The sequence below is a fragment of the Plecotus auritus genome (assembly GCF_963455305.1).
Source record: "Plecotus auritus genome assembly, chromosome: 1".
Classification (NCBI taxonomy): domain Eukaryota; kingdom Metazoa; phylum Chordata; class Mammalia; order Chiroptera; family Vespertilionidae; genus Plecotus; species Plecotus auritus.
This window is the reverse complement of record NC_137770.1, coordinates 11,393,375-11,410,576: the sequence shown is the minus strand read 5'-3', so window position 1 is coordinate 11,410,576 and position 17,202 is coordinate 11,393,375. Positions and strand designations below refer to the sequence as shown.

The 17,202-nt window shown below is 53.4% G+C and overlaps 1 protein-coding gene across 2 annotated transcripts in view; it reads left to right on the top strand.

Moving 5' to 3' along the window:
- ITPK1 (inositol-tetrakisphosphate 1-kinase) overlaps positions 1–17,202 on the top strand; it is a 138,386-nt gene that overhangs the window by 28,991 nt on the left and 92,193 nt on the right. The window contains exon 3 of one of the 2 annotated variants that reach the window (XM_080657045.1): positions 5,876–5,900. The exons of the other annotated variant lie outside the window; for it this stretch is intronic. Coding sequence (XP_080513171.1) covers positions 5,876–5,900 — 25 coding nt within the window. The remainder of the gene's footprint in view (positions 1–5,875; positions 5,901–17,202) is intronic. 2 annotated transcript variants of the gene reach the window in all.

The following is a 17,202-nucleotide window of genomic DNA, read 5'->3' as shown; positions in this document are numbered from 1 at the left end:
GGCTTAGCACGGGCATAATTACACACTTCGTCTCTAAGTGGGTGTTAGCTCCGTGCAGGTGCAGCTGCTTTGTCCTTGCCTGTTGTTAGGGGGAGCCTGCGTTTCTGGGTCGATTCCCTCTCCTGTGACATTGTTCCTTGGAGACCTGGTCTCCCTTCACAGCTGGCTGATCCTGTGGGCCCTCTCTTCAGGGGCGGCTTGCAAGTGGCTGTGACCTTGCCCATTGCGGGAAAGCGGTTCTTGATGAGGGGCCCCGTTTTTTCAAGCTTCACTCGTTGGTCACTGCTCTGCCCTCTTTGTTTTTTTTTTCTTTTTATTATTTATTTATTTATTTATTTATTTTTTACATTTTTTAAAATTGTTTGAAGTATTAGAAATAGTAGTACATATGTCTCTTTTTTTCCCCCATTGACCTCCCCCCACCCTCCCCTTCCCCACAGTACAAGCCTTTACCTGCCCCACCCCCCCAGTGTCTTTTATCCATTGGTTATGCTTATATGCATGCGTACAAGTCCTTCGGTTGATCTCTTACAGCCCCCTCCCCCCCAAAACCTCCTCTGCCTTCCCACTGTAGTTTGACAGTCTGTTCAATGCTTCTTTGCTTCTGTATCTATTTTTCCCCCTTTTCTTTCCTTTAAAAAATCTTGCCTCTGCAGACTAGAAATAGACATATAATAACAAAAAATGTTTGAGTCCCAATTTCAATGTCCAACAGTTCTGATTCCCCGTTTCAATGTCAAACAGTTCCTTATGTGTACATGTCAGCAATGATATCTGGATGGTGGGCACATGGTGGCAATGCAGGTCCAACCCTCTCTGGTTTGGTCCTAGGCAAGTGCTGTGTCGCACAGCTTCTGACTGCTAGCGTGGCAAGGCGTCGTCAGCGTCTTCCATCTCTGGACTGTTTCTCCTCTTGTCTTCATGGTTCTTTGAGCTCCTAGAATTCTTCCAGCTGTTACTGGACTGTCTCTCCTCGTTGGTCAGAGGGGACCTCTGTGTCTCAGCCTGCATCTCTCTCCCCTGCTGATGCACCATTTCACAGGCTTCACTTGCTTGTAGCCTCAGGTCTCATACCTGCCCAGAAAAGTCCTATTGGACCAAAAGGTTGTACCCATTTAACAGATGTGAAAGCTGAGACCCAGGGTGGCTCAGTAACATGTCCTGAGCCTACTGCTGGTTTTCACAGGGCCTTGCAGGTCCGCTGCTCGATGGGGGTCGTAGTCCCAAGGTGTCTAGTGATAACCTTCCTGATGTCATATCCACGGCCTGTGCCTAGGGCCTGACATGGCCTTGTGGTGTGGATGCTTCTCCTTCTTGATGGCCCTGCCTCCTGGGCTTCTGGGGAGCTCTTTTCTCTTCCTCCTGCCTTGGGCCGTCTTTGTCAGGCTCCTTTGCATCCCCTCTCCCTCCCGGCAGGTCACGCAGGGTAACTTCTGTCAACTCCAGGACCTGGTGGCCACTGTCGCTTACTGAGGATCTGCTGTAGTAAGCAGGGGGTGGCCGGTGACAGAAACCCAGTGTAAACTGGTCTCAGCAAACCCCGCAGCTGGAAGCCCCGAGAAGACAGGCTCCAGGCCGTCTGGGTCAGGGCCTTGACCTCGGGCAGAGGATGCCGGCCTTTACTCCTGGCGTGACCTCGAGAGTCCGAGCACACAGTGGCAGCAGTGGCTGTGCCCTTGGCTGCTGGAAGTCCCCAGGACCCATCCTGGGAGGAGTCAGGGATGGCCTGGCTCAGGCTGCACACCCATCCTACAACTGTGTGAGGTGCCAGGCCACGTACCGACCCCTGGAGGGGGGCGTGGCTGCCCCTCAGTAGTTTGCCCTTCGGAACCATGCAGGACTGAGGAGGGCAGTTCTGGAAGGCTGGAAGGCAGGAAGGCAGGGCAGAGTAGCCCCTTGGGCTGAGTTCCAGGATTCTCCTCATTTGACAGACGAGGAGACGGAGGCACAAGGTACAGTTGGGTCTGGTTTCATGCTCTCCTTTGGGGACGTACCCCACCCCTTCCATTTCGATAGACAGTTCCTGAACTGTCTGGTCAGCTGAGTCCTGGGAGTCTCACCACCTCCTGGCACCACCATGGTTGCAAAGATGGAAATGTGCCCAGGTTCCGTGAGATGCACTTTCCTGTCCTCTCTGTGGCTGCCCGTGGCCTGCACCTGTGCCCAGAGTGTGAGCATCTCAGCTCTTTATGGTTCTTTTGTCCTTTCTCCCTGTCCCAAGATCTGGCCGGGCTGCCCTGGAATGAAACCTGCTCCCCTCCCCCTTTTCTTGGGCAAATTTGGTCCTGCTACCAGCAGCACGAGGAGTTGCTTCCGGTGGATAAGCAGCCGCTCCCCAGCGACACCTGGGTGCTTGACAAACTCCGGTCCGTTTTCCAGGTTCCGAGTCTTTAAATGGGCTTAGAATCCAAATCGAATGTTCCCACGCGTGGCAGTCCATGGCCCTGGAGTGGGTGTGGCTGCAGCTGCTCTTTGAGAATTTGGAAGCTCTCCTAGTGAATCCTGAGCTCTCTCACTTCAGTCGGTCGATTGACTCATGTCCTTATCAGGCATCTGCTTCATGCCAGGCACTGGGAATGCTGGTAGCTAGTGTTACCTATCGTTTAAAAGATAGTTTTAAAAAAGGTACTCCTCTAGTTTTTGAGATTATATTAGAGGCACCTGGCACAAAATGCAAGCGATGCAGGGGCATGCACAGTGAAAAGGAAGTCCCCTCCCCCCCCAGCCACACTTGCCCTCTGACAAGAGGCCACCCTGTGACCATTTTCTTGTAGGGCTTTCGGATTCGTTCTGCGTACTGGTTGTTGTGCTTAACCCAGATAATGTCTGCGTCTGCTGCGCATGGGGTTTTACACCTTCATGTCACGTAGCCGTGTCTTAGAGAGCGCGAATGCCCTCTGTGTGCCTGGAGCACTTCCTCATTCTTTTCAGAGGGAAGGGAGGGGGAGAGACTGAGAGAGAAACATCCATGTGAGAGAGACACACTGATTGGTTGCCTCCCTCACGCACCCCGACCAAGGTACATGCCCTTGACTGGGAATGGAACCCAGGACCCTTCAGTCTGCGGGCCAGCGCTCTTGCCACTGAGCCAAACCGGCTAGGGCCCTCATTCTTTTTTAACTGCCGCCTAGTATTCCCTGATGTGTGTGCCCCTTCTTTGGGGGTGGGGGAGAGGTCACTGCCGTCCTTTGCTCTCATAGACAGCATGCGTGGCAGTTGACAGCCACAGCCTGGAACACTTGGCATGTTTGCATGTCTGTGGGTGGGATCCTGGAGGTGGGGTTTCCATGAGGAGCAGCTAATCACTTGACGACCAGCTCTCTGGTTTCTTTCCTTCTCTCCCCCCTCCTACCTCCCTCCCTCCCTCCCTCGCCCCTTCGCCTTTGGTGTTAGGATTCAGCTTCTGGACTTTCTGGTCATGGCTGGTTTCAGGAGCCTGCTGCTTGGGAATGAAGGTTGTGGGTACCTCCGTCCTGCAGGAGTTCCTGACGAGGAAGGGAGCCCAGCAGGTTTTCCTGAGCTGCTGCCGCCGTGCGCGTCTTTCACCTGCCCCTCCTTGTCCCCGGTGACACCGTGGTCCTGGAGTGTGCAGACCAGGCTTGCCCAGCTCAGGCCTCTCTCAGCTTACTCATCCGAGTAATGGGCCATCACTGCCCCTCCTTTGGTGCTGGGGGGGGGGGGCATCTGTGCGGTGGGCACTGGGGTGCCTCAGCTTCCACACTGTCTAGGGGGTATGGTGCACGTGGTAGGGCCTGGACTGTCGGGAACTAAGCCCCCTCTTTTCTGCCAGGGTTGCAGTTTCTCCTGTTCTTGGAGCCCTGAGCTACCCAGGAACTGTGCTCTCACTCCTGGGACAGCAACCCCACTTCAGGGTTTCAGCCTGTCCGTTCTCGGCATTACTTTGTTTCTTTTATGTTTCGGGTTCCATCTGTTTTCAGAGTCAGAGACCTGTTTGTTTGTGGGTCCCGGGGAGGGAGCACTGTCTGGGAAGATGTCACATGCACAGTGGAAATGACTAGGCTGCACACGCGGATAATCTGGATGCCGCAAAGATTAACTCAGAGGGAAAGACTCAGGCCCTGGCCGGCACCCAGGGAGGCCCTGCACCTGGTGTGGGTCACGTCCACATGCCCTCTGGCTCCTCAGCATCCCTGTCTTTCCTGTCGTGCGCTGGCTGTCCCCCTGCCGCGAGCTCCAGTGGCCCCGGGCTGTGCTGTTGTGTCCAGTCTGTCCCCTCGTGGAATGGATGGGGAATGGGTATTGGCCACCATTCCTTCCAGAACTGCAAAGAAGCTGTGTGACAGTGTGGACCCCTGGAGCAACCCCATGGTTTTCAAATTGGGCTTGGGCTGGGGGTCCTGTGGAGGTGTTGGGGTCGAGGGGCAGGCGGCCGGGCACCGTCCGCACGCAGTGTGACTGGTGAGCCATCTCTGTTCAATCTTGCTGTCTCGCGTAGTGGCTTCCTTGTGAGGTTCCGCTCCTGGCCGGGCTCTCAGAAGGCTCCGGGGCCCACTTGTTGCATGAGCGAGCCAACAAATGTAAGATTGGTAGGTGTCCCCTCAGCTGTGCCATGTGAGGTGACAGGGCCTGTTCCCAAGGGAGGTGGGGCTGGCTCCTCCCTCAGGCTGTGAGCCCCTCAGGGCCTGAGCTATGGCTATTGCATTTGTTGTGCCCCCTGAGTGCCAGGCCCGGCCAGGCTGGGCACAGGAACTGAGCTGAGGTTTACATACTTAGGTTACGGAGCATCTATATGCTAGGCGGGCACCATGGCGAGGCCTGGGCACACAGTCACTGAATCTGCCATGGTCCCTGCTCTGAGGAAGGGATGTGGGCCAGGAAACTCGATACCTGACCTTTCCTGGTTCCAGCCCTGAGTATCTACAGGAGCCCTAGACTTTTTTTCCGGGAAAATGCGCATGGGCATGGCAGTTGGCATGCCATCTACAGTATATACTGACTCCTGTGCTTCTCCAGCACTCCCCCCAGTGACAGAGGCCGGGGTAGGGGTGAAGGTGGGTCAGGGCTGGCTTCCTGGGGGCATTTTTGTGCGAACCCAATCCTAAAGGCTGAGGTGGAAGGTAAAGACCAAGGCTTGGAGATGCGACCCAGCCCTTGTAGTCCTGCTTGCAGTAAGAATGTGGGGCGGGGAAGGCCAAGGTGAGTGAATCGTCAGAGAGCCTTTGTTGCTCTGGGGAGACCCCCACCCCAGGCTCTGTAATGGGGCAGGTGAGTCAGGGCACTGGTATTGGAGATCAGAGGCCCTGGGATTGTGGGAGAGAGAGACGGAGATGAGGCCCAACCCCGGGGGAAATCGGTGAGGCTGAGATGGTTGAACCAGGGTCAGAGGGTGGGCAGCGTGTCATTGGGGGCCAGAGATGGCTGGGAGTGGACAAGCAGCCGGAAGGACTGAAGGTTTTGGGGCTCCTGCATGAGGGAGAGTGGATGGGCTGGAGTGGGACAGGCTGGGCCAGACCTGGGAACCAGGCCAAGGTGTGTGACCAGCATTGGGGGTGAATAGGGGAGTGAATATGGGGGTGGGAGGGGCCTTGGGCAGTGCAGGCTTGGAGCTGCCCTGACAAAGGCCTGGCCAGGGGTTGAAGGGGAGATGCTGGCTGTGAGGAAAACTGGGGTCTCTGTAGGACTCTGGCCAAGTCCTTCTGGGGAACCACCCTCTCCTTCTGCCAGAAGGTGGCTTTGAGGATCGCCTGGAAGTTCATAGGCCTTCCCCTTGAAGGTGAGGCCATTCTGGGGAGCATGGCCTGAGAGGTGCAGCCGCCGGCTCTCCTCCCCTGCCTTCAGCTGGCTGTAGAGAACATTCTGGAAGGACACTTCCTGCCTGCCCAGTAACCTTTCTTTTCTTTGTTTTCCTCCACAGGAAGCGAGGGATAGAAGTGGTGCAGGTGAGTACAGGCCCTGCCTCCCCCACCTTTCAGCACTCACCTTCTTCCCTCCTGGGGTCTGGTCGCCTGCCTCTCACCTCTTCACGTGCATCAGGCCTTGAACTTCTCCCCACCAACCTCTGTGATTCCCTCCTGAGCAGGGCTTGGGTTGGGGCTGCTGGCCTGTCAGGTTTATGGAGTTGCTGTGGCTTTGTCCGTGGACGGAGCTGGCTGGGGAAGAGATGAGGCTCTTGGGGGAAAGGGTAGGCAGGGTGAGGGGGGCATAGCCACCCAGCCAGATGTCCGTGGTCCTGATGCCCCCACAGTTTGTGCCTGTCCTCAGGCTCTGCTGAGGGAGCACGAGCCCCCTGCTCTTGCCTGGGTTGTTTGGTCCTGGGGGTGAGCCCTCTCCTATATCAGTCCTTGCTGTGAGTGGTGTCATCTCTAAGACCACTCCTGTCCCCACACTCCCCAAGTCAGTGTGTGTACCTTCCCCCTGGCACCCCTTTTCTGCTGTCAGGCCACACCTGACCTTCCCAATGGGCCCCTGGCTCCTGGGTGGACTGAATCAGTGTGGGGCTGACCCCCATGTTGCCTCACCCTAGGGTGGACTTGGGTTAGGTGCGCATTGGCTGGAGGCAGAAGGAAGGATGGACAGAGAGAAGCTCTCCCTGGGCCTGGAGCTAACTCTGTGGCCCAGAGATAAATGTACCAGCCTGCCCTGAGGGTGGTTGGTGAAGTGGGGCGAACTGTCTAGCAGCCTTGGCGAGTTCTTCCTTCCTGCCGCCCTTTTCTGCAGCCTGTGGGTTGAACTTGTCACCCGGAGGCTGAGGTTTGTTTTGGGGGTGGAGGCAATTCCTGGAAGCCTCATCATGGCTCTAGCATTTTCCTCCAGGCTCTGGTCTGGCAGAGGTGCTGTCTGCTCTGAGCTTTTCTGTGGCCCTTACTTTCTCTGTACATCAGAAGGGGGAAGTCAGAATTCAGGAATGGCAGACCTGTGGTTGGCAAACTGCGGCTCGCGAGCCACATGCGGCTCTTTGGCCCCTTGAGTGTAGCTCTTCCACAAAATACCACGGCCTTGGGCGAATCTATTTTGAAGAAGTGGCATTAGAAGAAGTTTAAGTTTAAAAAATTTGGCTCTCAAAAGAAGTTACAATCGTTGTACTGTTGATATTTGGCTCTGTTGACTAATGAGTTTGCTGACCACTGGGATTCCAATAATTACAGGCTGTTGTTGTTCCTTGTGATTAAGCCCCTAAGAAGTTTGCCGTCAGGGCATTTCTGATAGATTGACTGCCGGTGCCTGGAGGATTCTAAATCTAACCGGCTGAAGGGAGGAATTGATTGACAATGCCTTTGGGGGCGGGTGGTCCTGCAGTGGCAGAGGGGATGCAGTTGTAAGTTTGCCATTCCGGGCTAGGTGTCTCAGCTCCTTCCTGCTCCAGGATGCTTCGGCTTGTTTTTGTCTCTTAGTCCTTTCCGATGGTTACCTTGTAGCACCTGGTTCCTTTGCAGATGGCTGTACGACCCCCCAGGCCTGGACCCGTAGTTGGAGCTTAGTATGCGAAGGACCAAGTGCCTCCCTGAGGTTAGCTGCAGCCCCTCTCCTCAGGGTCCACTGGGAAGTTTCTGTTGGGAGCCATTTTTAGAGGAAGTGACTTTATGTGCCCACCAAGTACGCTGCTTGGAAGAAATGTGCATGTCCCCCAACACCTGATTCCTGTTCCCGCAGAGTCCAGATGGGACACAGCGGGATGCCACCCCCACCACTCGAGGGGGAGGCCTTGGAACCTCAGGGGGTGAGGGACAACCGGGGGTCAGTGTGTTCAATTTACGTGGCTTCCCCAGGAGGATTTAGAGTAAAACCTTTAATCCACTTAGTCTGTGGCTGGAACTGGAGACTGGAGCCATTATTTTAGAATTAAGTACCAGGCAGAAAGTTATGAAATCTTTCTGGATGTATCTGCTGTTCACTTTGGTGATGCCATGGGGAGAAAGTGGTGGCTGGCGACTAGAATGAAGCCAAACTGGATGCTTTCCACACCGGCATCTAAAAATAAAACCCACCTCAACGCTTCTCTGTTCACCTCTTCCTGGCGTCCCTGGGTGTTTGGAGAACTTGAAATTTCAAGACACAGAGAAACTCTCATTGCAAAAATGGGAAGGGAATCCATATAACTGGTTTTTAAAAACCAGCCAGGCTTCTGCGTGCCAGGTCTCCAGGCTGTGGCTGCTGGAGATGACTGGCCAGTCACTTAGGTGTCCGTGACTGAAGAGGTGCCAGCATTTCCTGTGTCAGGTGCCCTGATGGATATTCTCCCGTTTTGTGCAGCCACCTAGTGATGTGGGTGGAGTTTTCGTGTCTGTCTAGAGATGAGGAAACCGAGACTCGGATGTTGTGACTTCTCTTGAGGGATTCAGCTGGTAAGTGGGTAGGGCTGAGAGTTGAATGCAGGTCTGTCTGTCTCCAAAGCCCACATGGTAATAGGCTGTCTGCCCATTTACTAAAGGCTTACAGGCCTCTTATTATCTGGGGATTGGCTACTGTTTAATAAAGGATGTTGGGCCTGTAGTCAGGAATGAAGACTAAAACGCTGGTTAGATCTGCAGTGTTTGCCCCTGTCATGGGAGTTATTCTCTTCCTGCTGTTAAATGGCAGCAGTAACAGTGAGGGTTTCACATTTACTTGGTTCTTTAGGGTTCTGGGCATTGACAGCATTTACTTTGAACAAGCATGTGTGTGTAACCTCTCCAGGGTGGCGGTGGGAGCACATTTAAGAAGTCCATTTTGCAGCTCCTCGGCTCCCTCATGCTCATTCCTGCAGCTGACCTGCTGGGGAAGGAGCTTGTAAACTGTCCTTCCCAGCCACCCCTTTGCATTAGCCTCCCTCCCATCTCCACGGAGGCAGAGCGCCGAGTGGGGAGCAAGACACTTGGGTTCATGGTTCTGGCTGTGTGACCTCAGGCCTGTAGTCTAACTGCTCAGCATCTCAGTTGGCCTGTCTGTTAGATGGAATAATAAAGGTACCTGTCCCCTGGGAACGTTGTTAGTCCGAGTGCAGTTAATTTGGGTAAAGCAGGAGGTATGGAACCTGGCCCTCGGGAAGCTGGTTATCTACAGGAGAACCGCACCCTCATTATCAGATATGAATCTGGTGTGTGACGGGGGAGGGGGGTGGGAGGAGGGTGCGTCACGAGGCTGGTCTTTGTGATCCTGGGGCAAGTGAGGGACTTCCTTTCTTTGCTTGCAGTGAAACTGAAAGAGGACTTGATTGAGTTGTCAGCTGATAGAACATTAACAATGATTTTTGAGAATAAATTACTGTAATTCTTAGCATATAATTCTGAAAGAATGCAGAGGATGTGCTGTGGTAAATCTCTTTCCATTTCATCTTATTTATTTGAATGAGTGGTCTCAGCACTTATAGCTGTACAAATTGAAAAATGGAGATAGAATTGCTAATAAACTCAGTCTTATTCTAGCAATAGGTATTATCCATTCTGTGTATACAGGAAGCAGTTAAATTTCCATTCATCTCTTTTGAGATGTATTTCTAACAATGTTTTAATTTTTTGTGTTTATTGTTAATACAAATTTGTAATATATTTCTGTTCTATTAATTATGTACTAGTAGTAATCTTCTTACCTAATAATAGACAAACATGTAAATTGACCGTACCTCCACTACGCCCACCAGCCAATCAGGAGTGATATGCAAATTAACCCAACAAAGATGGCCGTTAATTTGCATACACAGGCGGGCGCCGAGCAACCGGGGGCGGGGGGGGGGGGGGCGCAGGACGCAGGCGTTTCACCCCAACCCCAGTCTCTCAGGACCTCTGGGCAGCATGGGAAGGTGGGGCCGGAGCAGAAAGAGGCAGCTCCAGGGCTGGGCCAGAGTGGAAAAGCGGTGCAGCAGCCAGGGAAAGGAAGGCCCATTCTAGCACAAATCTTCATGCATCAGGCTTCTAGTCCTATATCATAAAAAGCTAATATGCAAATTGACCGAATGGCAGAACGACAGGTTGCTATGATGTGCACTGACCACCAGGGGGCAGATGCTCAATTCAGGCGCTGTCCCCTGGTGGTCAGTGCACCAGAAGCCAGGCTCACAGCTGGCGAGCGAAGCGGCAGTAGTGGGAGCCTCTCCTGACTTCGTGGTAGCGCTAAGTCATCAGTCGGACATCCCCCAAAGGGTCCCCGATTGGAGAGGGTGCAGGCAGGGCTGAGGGAACCCCCCCCTCCGTGCACGAATTTCATGCACCAGGCCACTAGTACTCAACAAAAGACCTTCAAACATAAAACACAGAGAATGAAAACATCTGAGGGATGTGGATTGGAAAGTTGGAGGAGGCAAAGGGAACATTGCCAACTTCCCAGGTGTTTAAGAATCTGATTCTGTAATTTTAAGATGGATGGTGCTTGCTCTCAAATCGCTATGATATTTAGATTCCATTGGATCCATTTAAAAGAGAAACAGTAACAGTTTTATTTTGAAATGTTAATATTTACAATATGTTGGAAATTACATCCTCTACAAGTATTTAAACTTACGCTGAGAAATTTTAGATGTCAACTTGAAAATGTGCAAATAGAAACATAGTTTTAAACATTTATTTTGGGGGTTTGGTTTGAAGGCCACTGCTTTCCAACATTACCCCATTTACTTCTAAAAAAAATCAGGCCCTTTGGCAGGTACCGCTGCAGAGAGGGATGGTGCCCGGCTCTCAGGCCGTCATGCAGAGGCCCGGCCAGGCTGGACCACTCGGACTCCGGGGCCTCTGCAGTGGGCTTGTCTGCCAGCCACTTGCCTTCCTAACCTGGGTCTGTTAGGGATGCTTGATAATAAGGAAAACTTACCATTCTCTGCTCACGTAGTGTGAGAAGCCCCAGGTGAGGCCGAGGCTGGGAGCAGGGGAAGCCCTGCTTTGTGCTAGTGTTGGGCTCAGGCGAGCGTACCGGAGAGAGTGGGGCAAGGGCTGTGGGACAAGATACCCCTCACCCCGTGTCCTGAGGGGCTGACTACCTGTGGTGACGGTGATGGTTTCAGGCACCTGTCTTAAAGGAGATGCTCACAGGTACCTGTCGTGACGATGGTTTCAGGCACCTGTCTTGAAGGTGATGGTCTGTAGGTACTCTGCCTCAGTTTCCTCCTCTGTACTACTGTAATGAGGATGCTGGCTGCACAGGCCCTCCTGACTCTACCATTTCAAGTGTTAACAGTTGGCCTCACTCAGCCTTTGTGATGAGAGTCTCTCCCAGCTGGCAGGTGTGGATTGGGCAGCCGGCCTCTCCTTGCAGCAACATTCAGCAGTCTTTCCTGGGTGCCTGCTGTGTACCAGGCTGCAGGTGCAGGATTCACATGGGTCAAGGTGAGATTCCTTCAGCTCTGCAGTCTGCAGTCGATAGCCAGAGGCCAGGGTGGGTGGGGATCACTGGCATAGGCCCAAAGGGGGGTCCTGACCCAGCATGGTAAGCCAGGAAGGCTTCCTGGAGGAGAGCAGGGAGAGCCTGGCTAGTGGTGATGAGCCTCATCCACCTGACAGATGGGGAGGCAGGTCCAAGCCCACAGCCTGGGCCAGGGCTGATTCCACTCTCCAGGCTCTTGTGCTACTCCTGTCCCGGAAACAGCTAGTTGCTAAGATGCCCAGTGCCCAGCATGGCCCAGCCATCACTGCCCCTGGTGAGCCTTTGTTGGAAGGAGGAGACATTCTTTGGCCATTGGGGTCACCTGTGGCCTAGGGGGCAGTGAGGTGGGGCTCTGCTGAGGGCAGGGAGGAGGCCTGCGTCAGCCACGCAGGGCGTGTCACCCGGAGCATTTTCCACTCTGACCTACCTGTGGGGAAGGCTTGCCAGGGAAACCCTTGAGGTTTCCTCATCTCTGGTCTCCACCACCCCTTTTAGAACAGCCCAGCATTTGGTGGAAGGAGACCCTGAAAGAACACAATACTCACTGCCCTGCCCACCCCCATCTCCTGCCCCAGTGTGCTCTTGAGGCTGTCTTTCTAAGCGCAGGGGGAGGAGATGACTCTTAGCCTGTGAGGGGTTGCCGTTTTATCTTAAAATGCAAATGAGCAAGCCATAAGTGTGAGAAGTTCTGTCGCTGATTATAGATGCACTGATTATAGATTCACTGTCCTCCTTCCAAATTCCTTGAGAATTCAGACTGTGAAACCCAGCCTTTGGAGCAGCCGCTGTTTCTCCACTTGCCAGAGCGCGCAGGCGGGCAGCGGCCGTGCTCAGGGTCTCTCCAGAGTTGCTGCTTGCTTGAGAAGTTGGAGTTCTTTGTCTCTGCCTTTATCCCCTTTCTGCACAAACTACTCAGGGAAGGGAGTTGGCTGGTGGATGTTCAAGCAGGAAAGGAAACGCCAACAAAGAGAGACACTGGGAGCGGCCATGGGCCCAGGGCTGGTGGACTGGGTGCTGGGCACCTGGAGTTGGAGACTCGGTGATGACTACCCCGGCTCAGGGGCATGCCCAGAGGGCTGGGAGGGCTTGTCTGTGCTGTGGTAGCGGCCTTCAAGGACATGGGGGCCAGCACTTAAAGGGGGGAGTGGACAGAGGGTGGAGAAAGCCTCATAGGGAAATTGATGCCTCTTGGTAAGGAGTAAACTGGGTGCAGGTGTGGGTGGGGAGGTGTTTGAATGTCTTTCAGGCAGGGAGTGCCAGGTGAACAAGGACCCAGAGGCTGGGCAAGGGCTATGTTGACCCGGAGTGATTTGGAGGCTCTGGGGCCTTGGCCATGAGGCGACCAGGCCAGAGTGGGTGGCAGGGCTGGACCACAAGAATGTCCGGAGAGCTGTTGATGGGGCCCAAGGACAGGGAGCATTGAGGGGCTTCTATGGGGTAGAGTGCTGGCTCCAGTTAGGGGCCATGGGCAAGGTCCCATTGGGAGGGCACAGAGGAGGTGACTGGAGGTGGGGAGCTGGGTTAGGAGGTGGGGAGCTGGAGGATAGGAGGCTGGGACACAGCTGAGTGGGGGTGATGGGGTTTGGCAGGAATTAAGGAAGTAGAGGAGGGCCGAGGAGAGAGATGGCAGGGTGTGGTACCTGTGTGGATGTGGGGGGTGAGGGAGGCTGAAGGGTCAGTTCCCAGAGTTGGGGTGCAGGAGGAGGAGCAGAGGGGAGAGAAAGCTGGTTCTGGTAGGTGTGTTGAATACACGCAGGTAACTTTGGTAGCTGCCTTCATCCTACCCAGAGTGAGGGATTATAGAGCCAAATTCTCTGTTAAGCTTTAAAAAATAAATTTGTTATTGAGGTGATATTTTCACATGGTTCAAAAATTGTTTTTATAAGATATGCAGTTAAAGGTGTCAAATGATTAATTCCCAGCTGGGTTCCCTCTGCCACCCGTACTCTCCAGGGTGCCCTCACTGGATTTTATTTCAGGGATAGAAGTCCAGGTTGAGCTGGGCACCTGTAAACATTTCTTCCTTCCACCTGCTCCCTCCAGGTGCTCGGGAGCCAGGTGTAAGGGGCTTTGGGAATATTAGTTGCATTGGTGTTTATTGCGGGACTGACATCCTTGCCACTGAATGAGCCCATGTTAACCATTCGGCTAACTCATGGGCAGGGGCTCCCCGAAGTCCATCCTGACCCCTGCCAGCAGACCCAGCACCTCCAGGGAGGGTGACTATAGGATGGAGAAGTAGTATACACTAGAGGCCCAGTGCACGAAATTTGTGCATGGAAGGGGGGGTGGTCCCCTCAGCCCAGTCTGCACCCTCTCCAATACGGGATTCCTCGGGGGATGTCGGACTGCCAGTTTAGGCCCAATCCCAAGGATCGGGCCTAAACTGGCAGTCAGATATCCCTCTCATAATCCAGGATTGCTGGCTCCTAACTGCTCACCTGCCTGCCTGCCTGATTGCCTCTAACTGCCCCCCCCCCCCCGCCAGCCCGATCACCCCTAACCGCCTTTGCCTGCCAGCCTGATCACCCCTTACTGCCCCCCCCCCCCTGCTGGCCTGGTCACCCCTAACTACCCCACACCCGCTGGCCTGGTTGCCTCTTATTGCCCTCCCTGTCAGCCTGGTCGCCCCCAACTGCTCCCCTCTGCTGGCCTGGGCACTCCTAACTGCCCCCCCGCCGGCCTGCTTGCCCCCATCAGCTCCCCTGCCAGCCCAGTCACTGCCAACTGCCCCCACATGCTGGCCTGGTTGCCCCCAACTGCCCCCCCCTGCCAGCCTGGTTGCCCCCAACTGCCCTCTCCCTGCTAGCCTGGTTGCCCCCAGCTACCCCCCCTGCTGGCCTGGTCGCCCCATGCAGCCTGCTGTTCAGTCGTTTGGTCATCCCTCACTCACCCCCCCTGCCGGCCTGGTCGCCCCACACAGCCTGCTGTTTGGTCGTCTAGGTTGTGACGGCCCCTGGCTTATTTATTTATTTATTTATTTATTTATTTTTTAAAATATATTTTACTGACATTTTACAGAGAGGAAGGGAGAGGGATAGAGAGCTAGAAACATCGATGAGAGAGAAACATCGATCAGCTGCCTCCTGCACACCTCCTACTGGGGATGTGCCCGCAACCAAGGTACATGCCCTTGACTGGAATCGAACCTGGGACCCTTCAGTCCGCAGGCCGACGCTCTATCCACTGAGCCAAACCGGTTTCGGCGGCCCCTGGCTTTTTATATATTAGGATATATCTAATAATAGAGGAATATGCAAATTGTCTGGGACACCATCACAGTAACAGTAATGACCAGCAGGCTGCCTGGGGTGACAAGGCTGGCAGGGCGGTTAGTGAGGGATGACCAAACAACTGAACATCAGGCTGTGTGGGGCGACCAGGCTGGCAGGGAGGCAGTTAGGGGCAATCTGGAAGGCAGGCAGGTGAGCAGTTAGGAGCCAGTGGTCCCGGATTGTGAGCGGGATGTCCGACTGCCGGTTTAGGCCTGATCCTAAACTGGCAGTCGGACATCCCTTGAGGGGTCCCAGATTGGAGAGGGTGCAGGCTGGGCTGAGGGGACCCCCCATGCACAAATTTCGTGCACCGGGCCTCTAGTATATATGTGTGTGTGTGTGTGTGTGTGTGTGTATGTGTATGTGTATATATATGTTGTTAACCCTCAGCCAAGGATATATTTCCAATGATTTTTAGAGAGAGTGGAAGGGAGAGGGAGAGACAGAGAGAAACATCGATGTGAGAGAGACACATCAATTGTTTGCTTCTTGCACACACCCAGACCAGGGCTGGGGAACCTGCAACTGAGGTACATGCCCTTGACCGGAATCAAACCCGGGACCCTTCATCAGCAGGCCGACACTCTATCCACTGAGCCAAACGGGCTAGGGCTGATTCTTTTTAGACATCGCCGTCAGAGAGAAACACATTGGTTGCCTCCCAAATGCATCCTGAATCTGCAGCCTGGGTATTTGCCCTGGCTGGGAATTGAACCAGTGACCTTACAGTGCACAGAACAACACTCAACCAACTGAGCCACACCAGCGAGAGCTGGGGCCATTATTGAAATATAGGTTGTTCTTGGCTGTGTACTCAACTTCCCTGTGGAGCCCCGAGGTCTGGGCTTGCTTGAGTTTCAGATAGTCTGCTTTCTGACTGCGTGTGATCTCACTTTCCTCATCTTGAAAGTGTGATGACACCACACAGCACCTCAGGCACCTACTAGAAGCTCAAGGAATGAGTTTATTTTCCTCATCCTTTGTTATAAACAGTGCGGCTTATGGGGAGCGGGTAAGCTGTGGATGAATCTGTGCTGCTGAGAAAAATTATTGTCAGTGTAAGGAATGTGGTTCCCCCATGTCCCCATGCTACTGCTTGGTTTCTATTGTGATTTTTAGCTTAATACCTTTTTTGAAGATAGGTTTTATTTTATTGTTTAAAATTTGAAATGCATATTTTTAAGTGAAACATTGAAAATTATTTTCATTCTCAGTCATTTGCTTAGGACATATATTTAACAAGTAGAGGTAGAGAAATTTATGTATGAGCCTGGCCATCATAGTATTTTTATACATATATGATAATAATACAGGGGGCTGAGGAGTTATATAAATTAGGGTCTGCTCATTCAAATGCTTAACAGTAGCCATTAAAAGAGATCTTTGGAGGACAAACATGGGAACATGCTCATGAGATGATGTTAAGTGCTGTCGATGTCTACTGGATGGTTTCAGTGCTGTCAGTTTTATTTTTATTCTGAGCTTTGTAGGCTGGCTGTCACCCACAGACACTGTCTCTGGCGTCGGTGAAGCTCTGCATGCGTAGAGGGCTGCAGTTCTCATTTCTGAGCGTTATTTCCCACCTTGGACTCGCTGAGTCAACTTGAGCAAGTCCTTAAAACAAAAAAGCGCTCATGCCAGGGAAGCTGGGTGCCCGAGCTCCCGGGCATGTTCTGATTGCACACCATTTCACACGAGTCTGACCCCAGCCACCTGATTTCAGCGGCCTCATTGGAGTGTAGCAAGTAAGCACTTCACATAAAAGCCAAGAGATGGAAGGAGGAACGTGGGTAAATAGGATGGGATGGAAAGGGCCAGAGCAAATTGAATGAGCCAGAAGCGAAGATTCTGCTTTGAAATTAGCCGCCTCTTTTGAGGTTGTGCTGGGGTGAAGTCCAGGGTGGTCTGCCCATGTCAGCATTGCCATTGCTCTCACCAGGTGCTGGTTAGAGTGCCAGCCCAGAGCCACTGGATCCAGACCCACAATTAAGCCCATGCACAGTAGAGTGGCAGGAGGTTCCGGTGCAAACAGTGGGTGGTCATTGTAGGGGGCCACTTCCTGGAGCCTGCTCAGGTCCAGGGTCTGAGACTCTGAGTGCGATGGTGAATTGACGGGAAGGGCCTGGACCATATTCTGGGCCCAGCTGGGCGCACAGCTGGTGTTGTGGAAAGCAGGATGGGGACAGGCGTTGCCTTCAGCTCAGTGTCATAGACCATGAAGCCTCCTTGAATCTTTCGGTTGGCTGAGAAGTTGGCATCTCCCTCTCCAGCCCCTTCCCCATGCTCATGTTTTTATGTGCTGTTAGAGCCGCTCAAATGCCACCTTGCCTGGCACCTTCCCTGCTCCCCCAGCAGGCCCCAACCCCCAAGCTCAGGCTGCCTGTTGGCGTGTCCCCCTGGGCCAGGACTGTCCTGTGTCTGAGGAGTGCGGGACCGGGCCCTGCTGCGTGCTCTCTGCTGGGTGAGCGAACTGTGCCCAGAGCTGTTTCACGCAGGACAGGGCAGGCCCTGAGGGTCTGTGTTTGTAAAAAAACTCTGGACTATCCTCAGCTAATATGTTGAAATCTTGGGAAATAAAGACAGGCCTGAAAATGAAAACCCAGAGGTAATCATTAAAACAATTATTTTGATATATTTT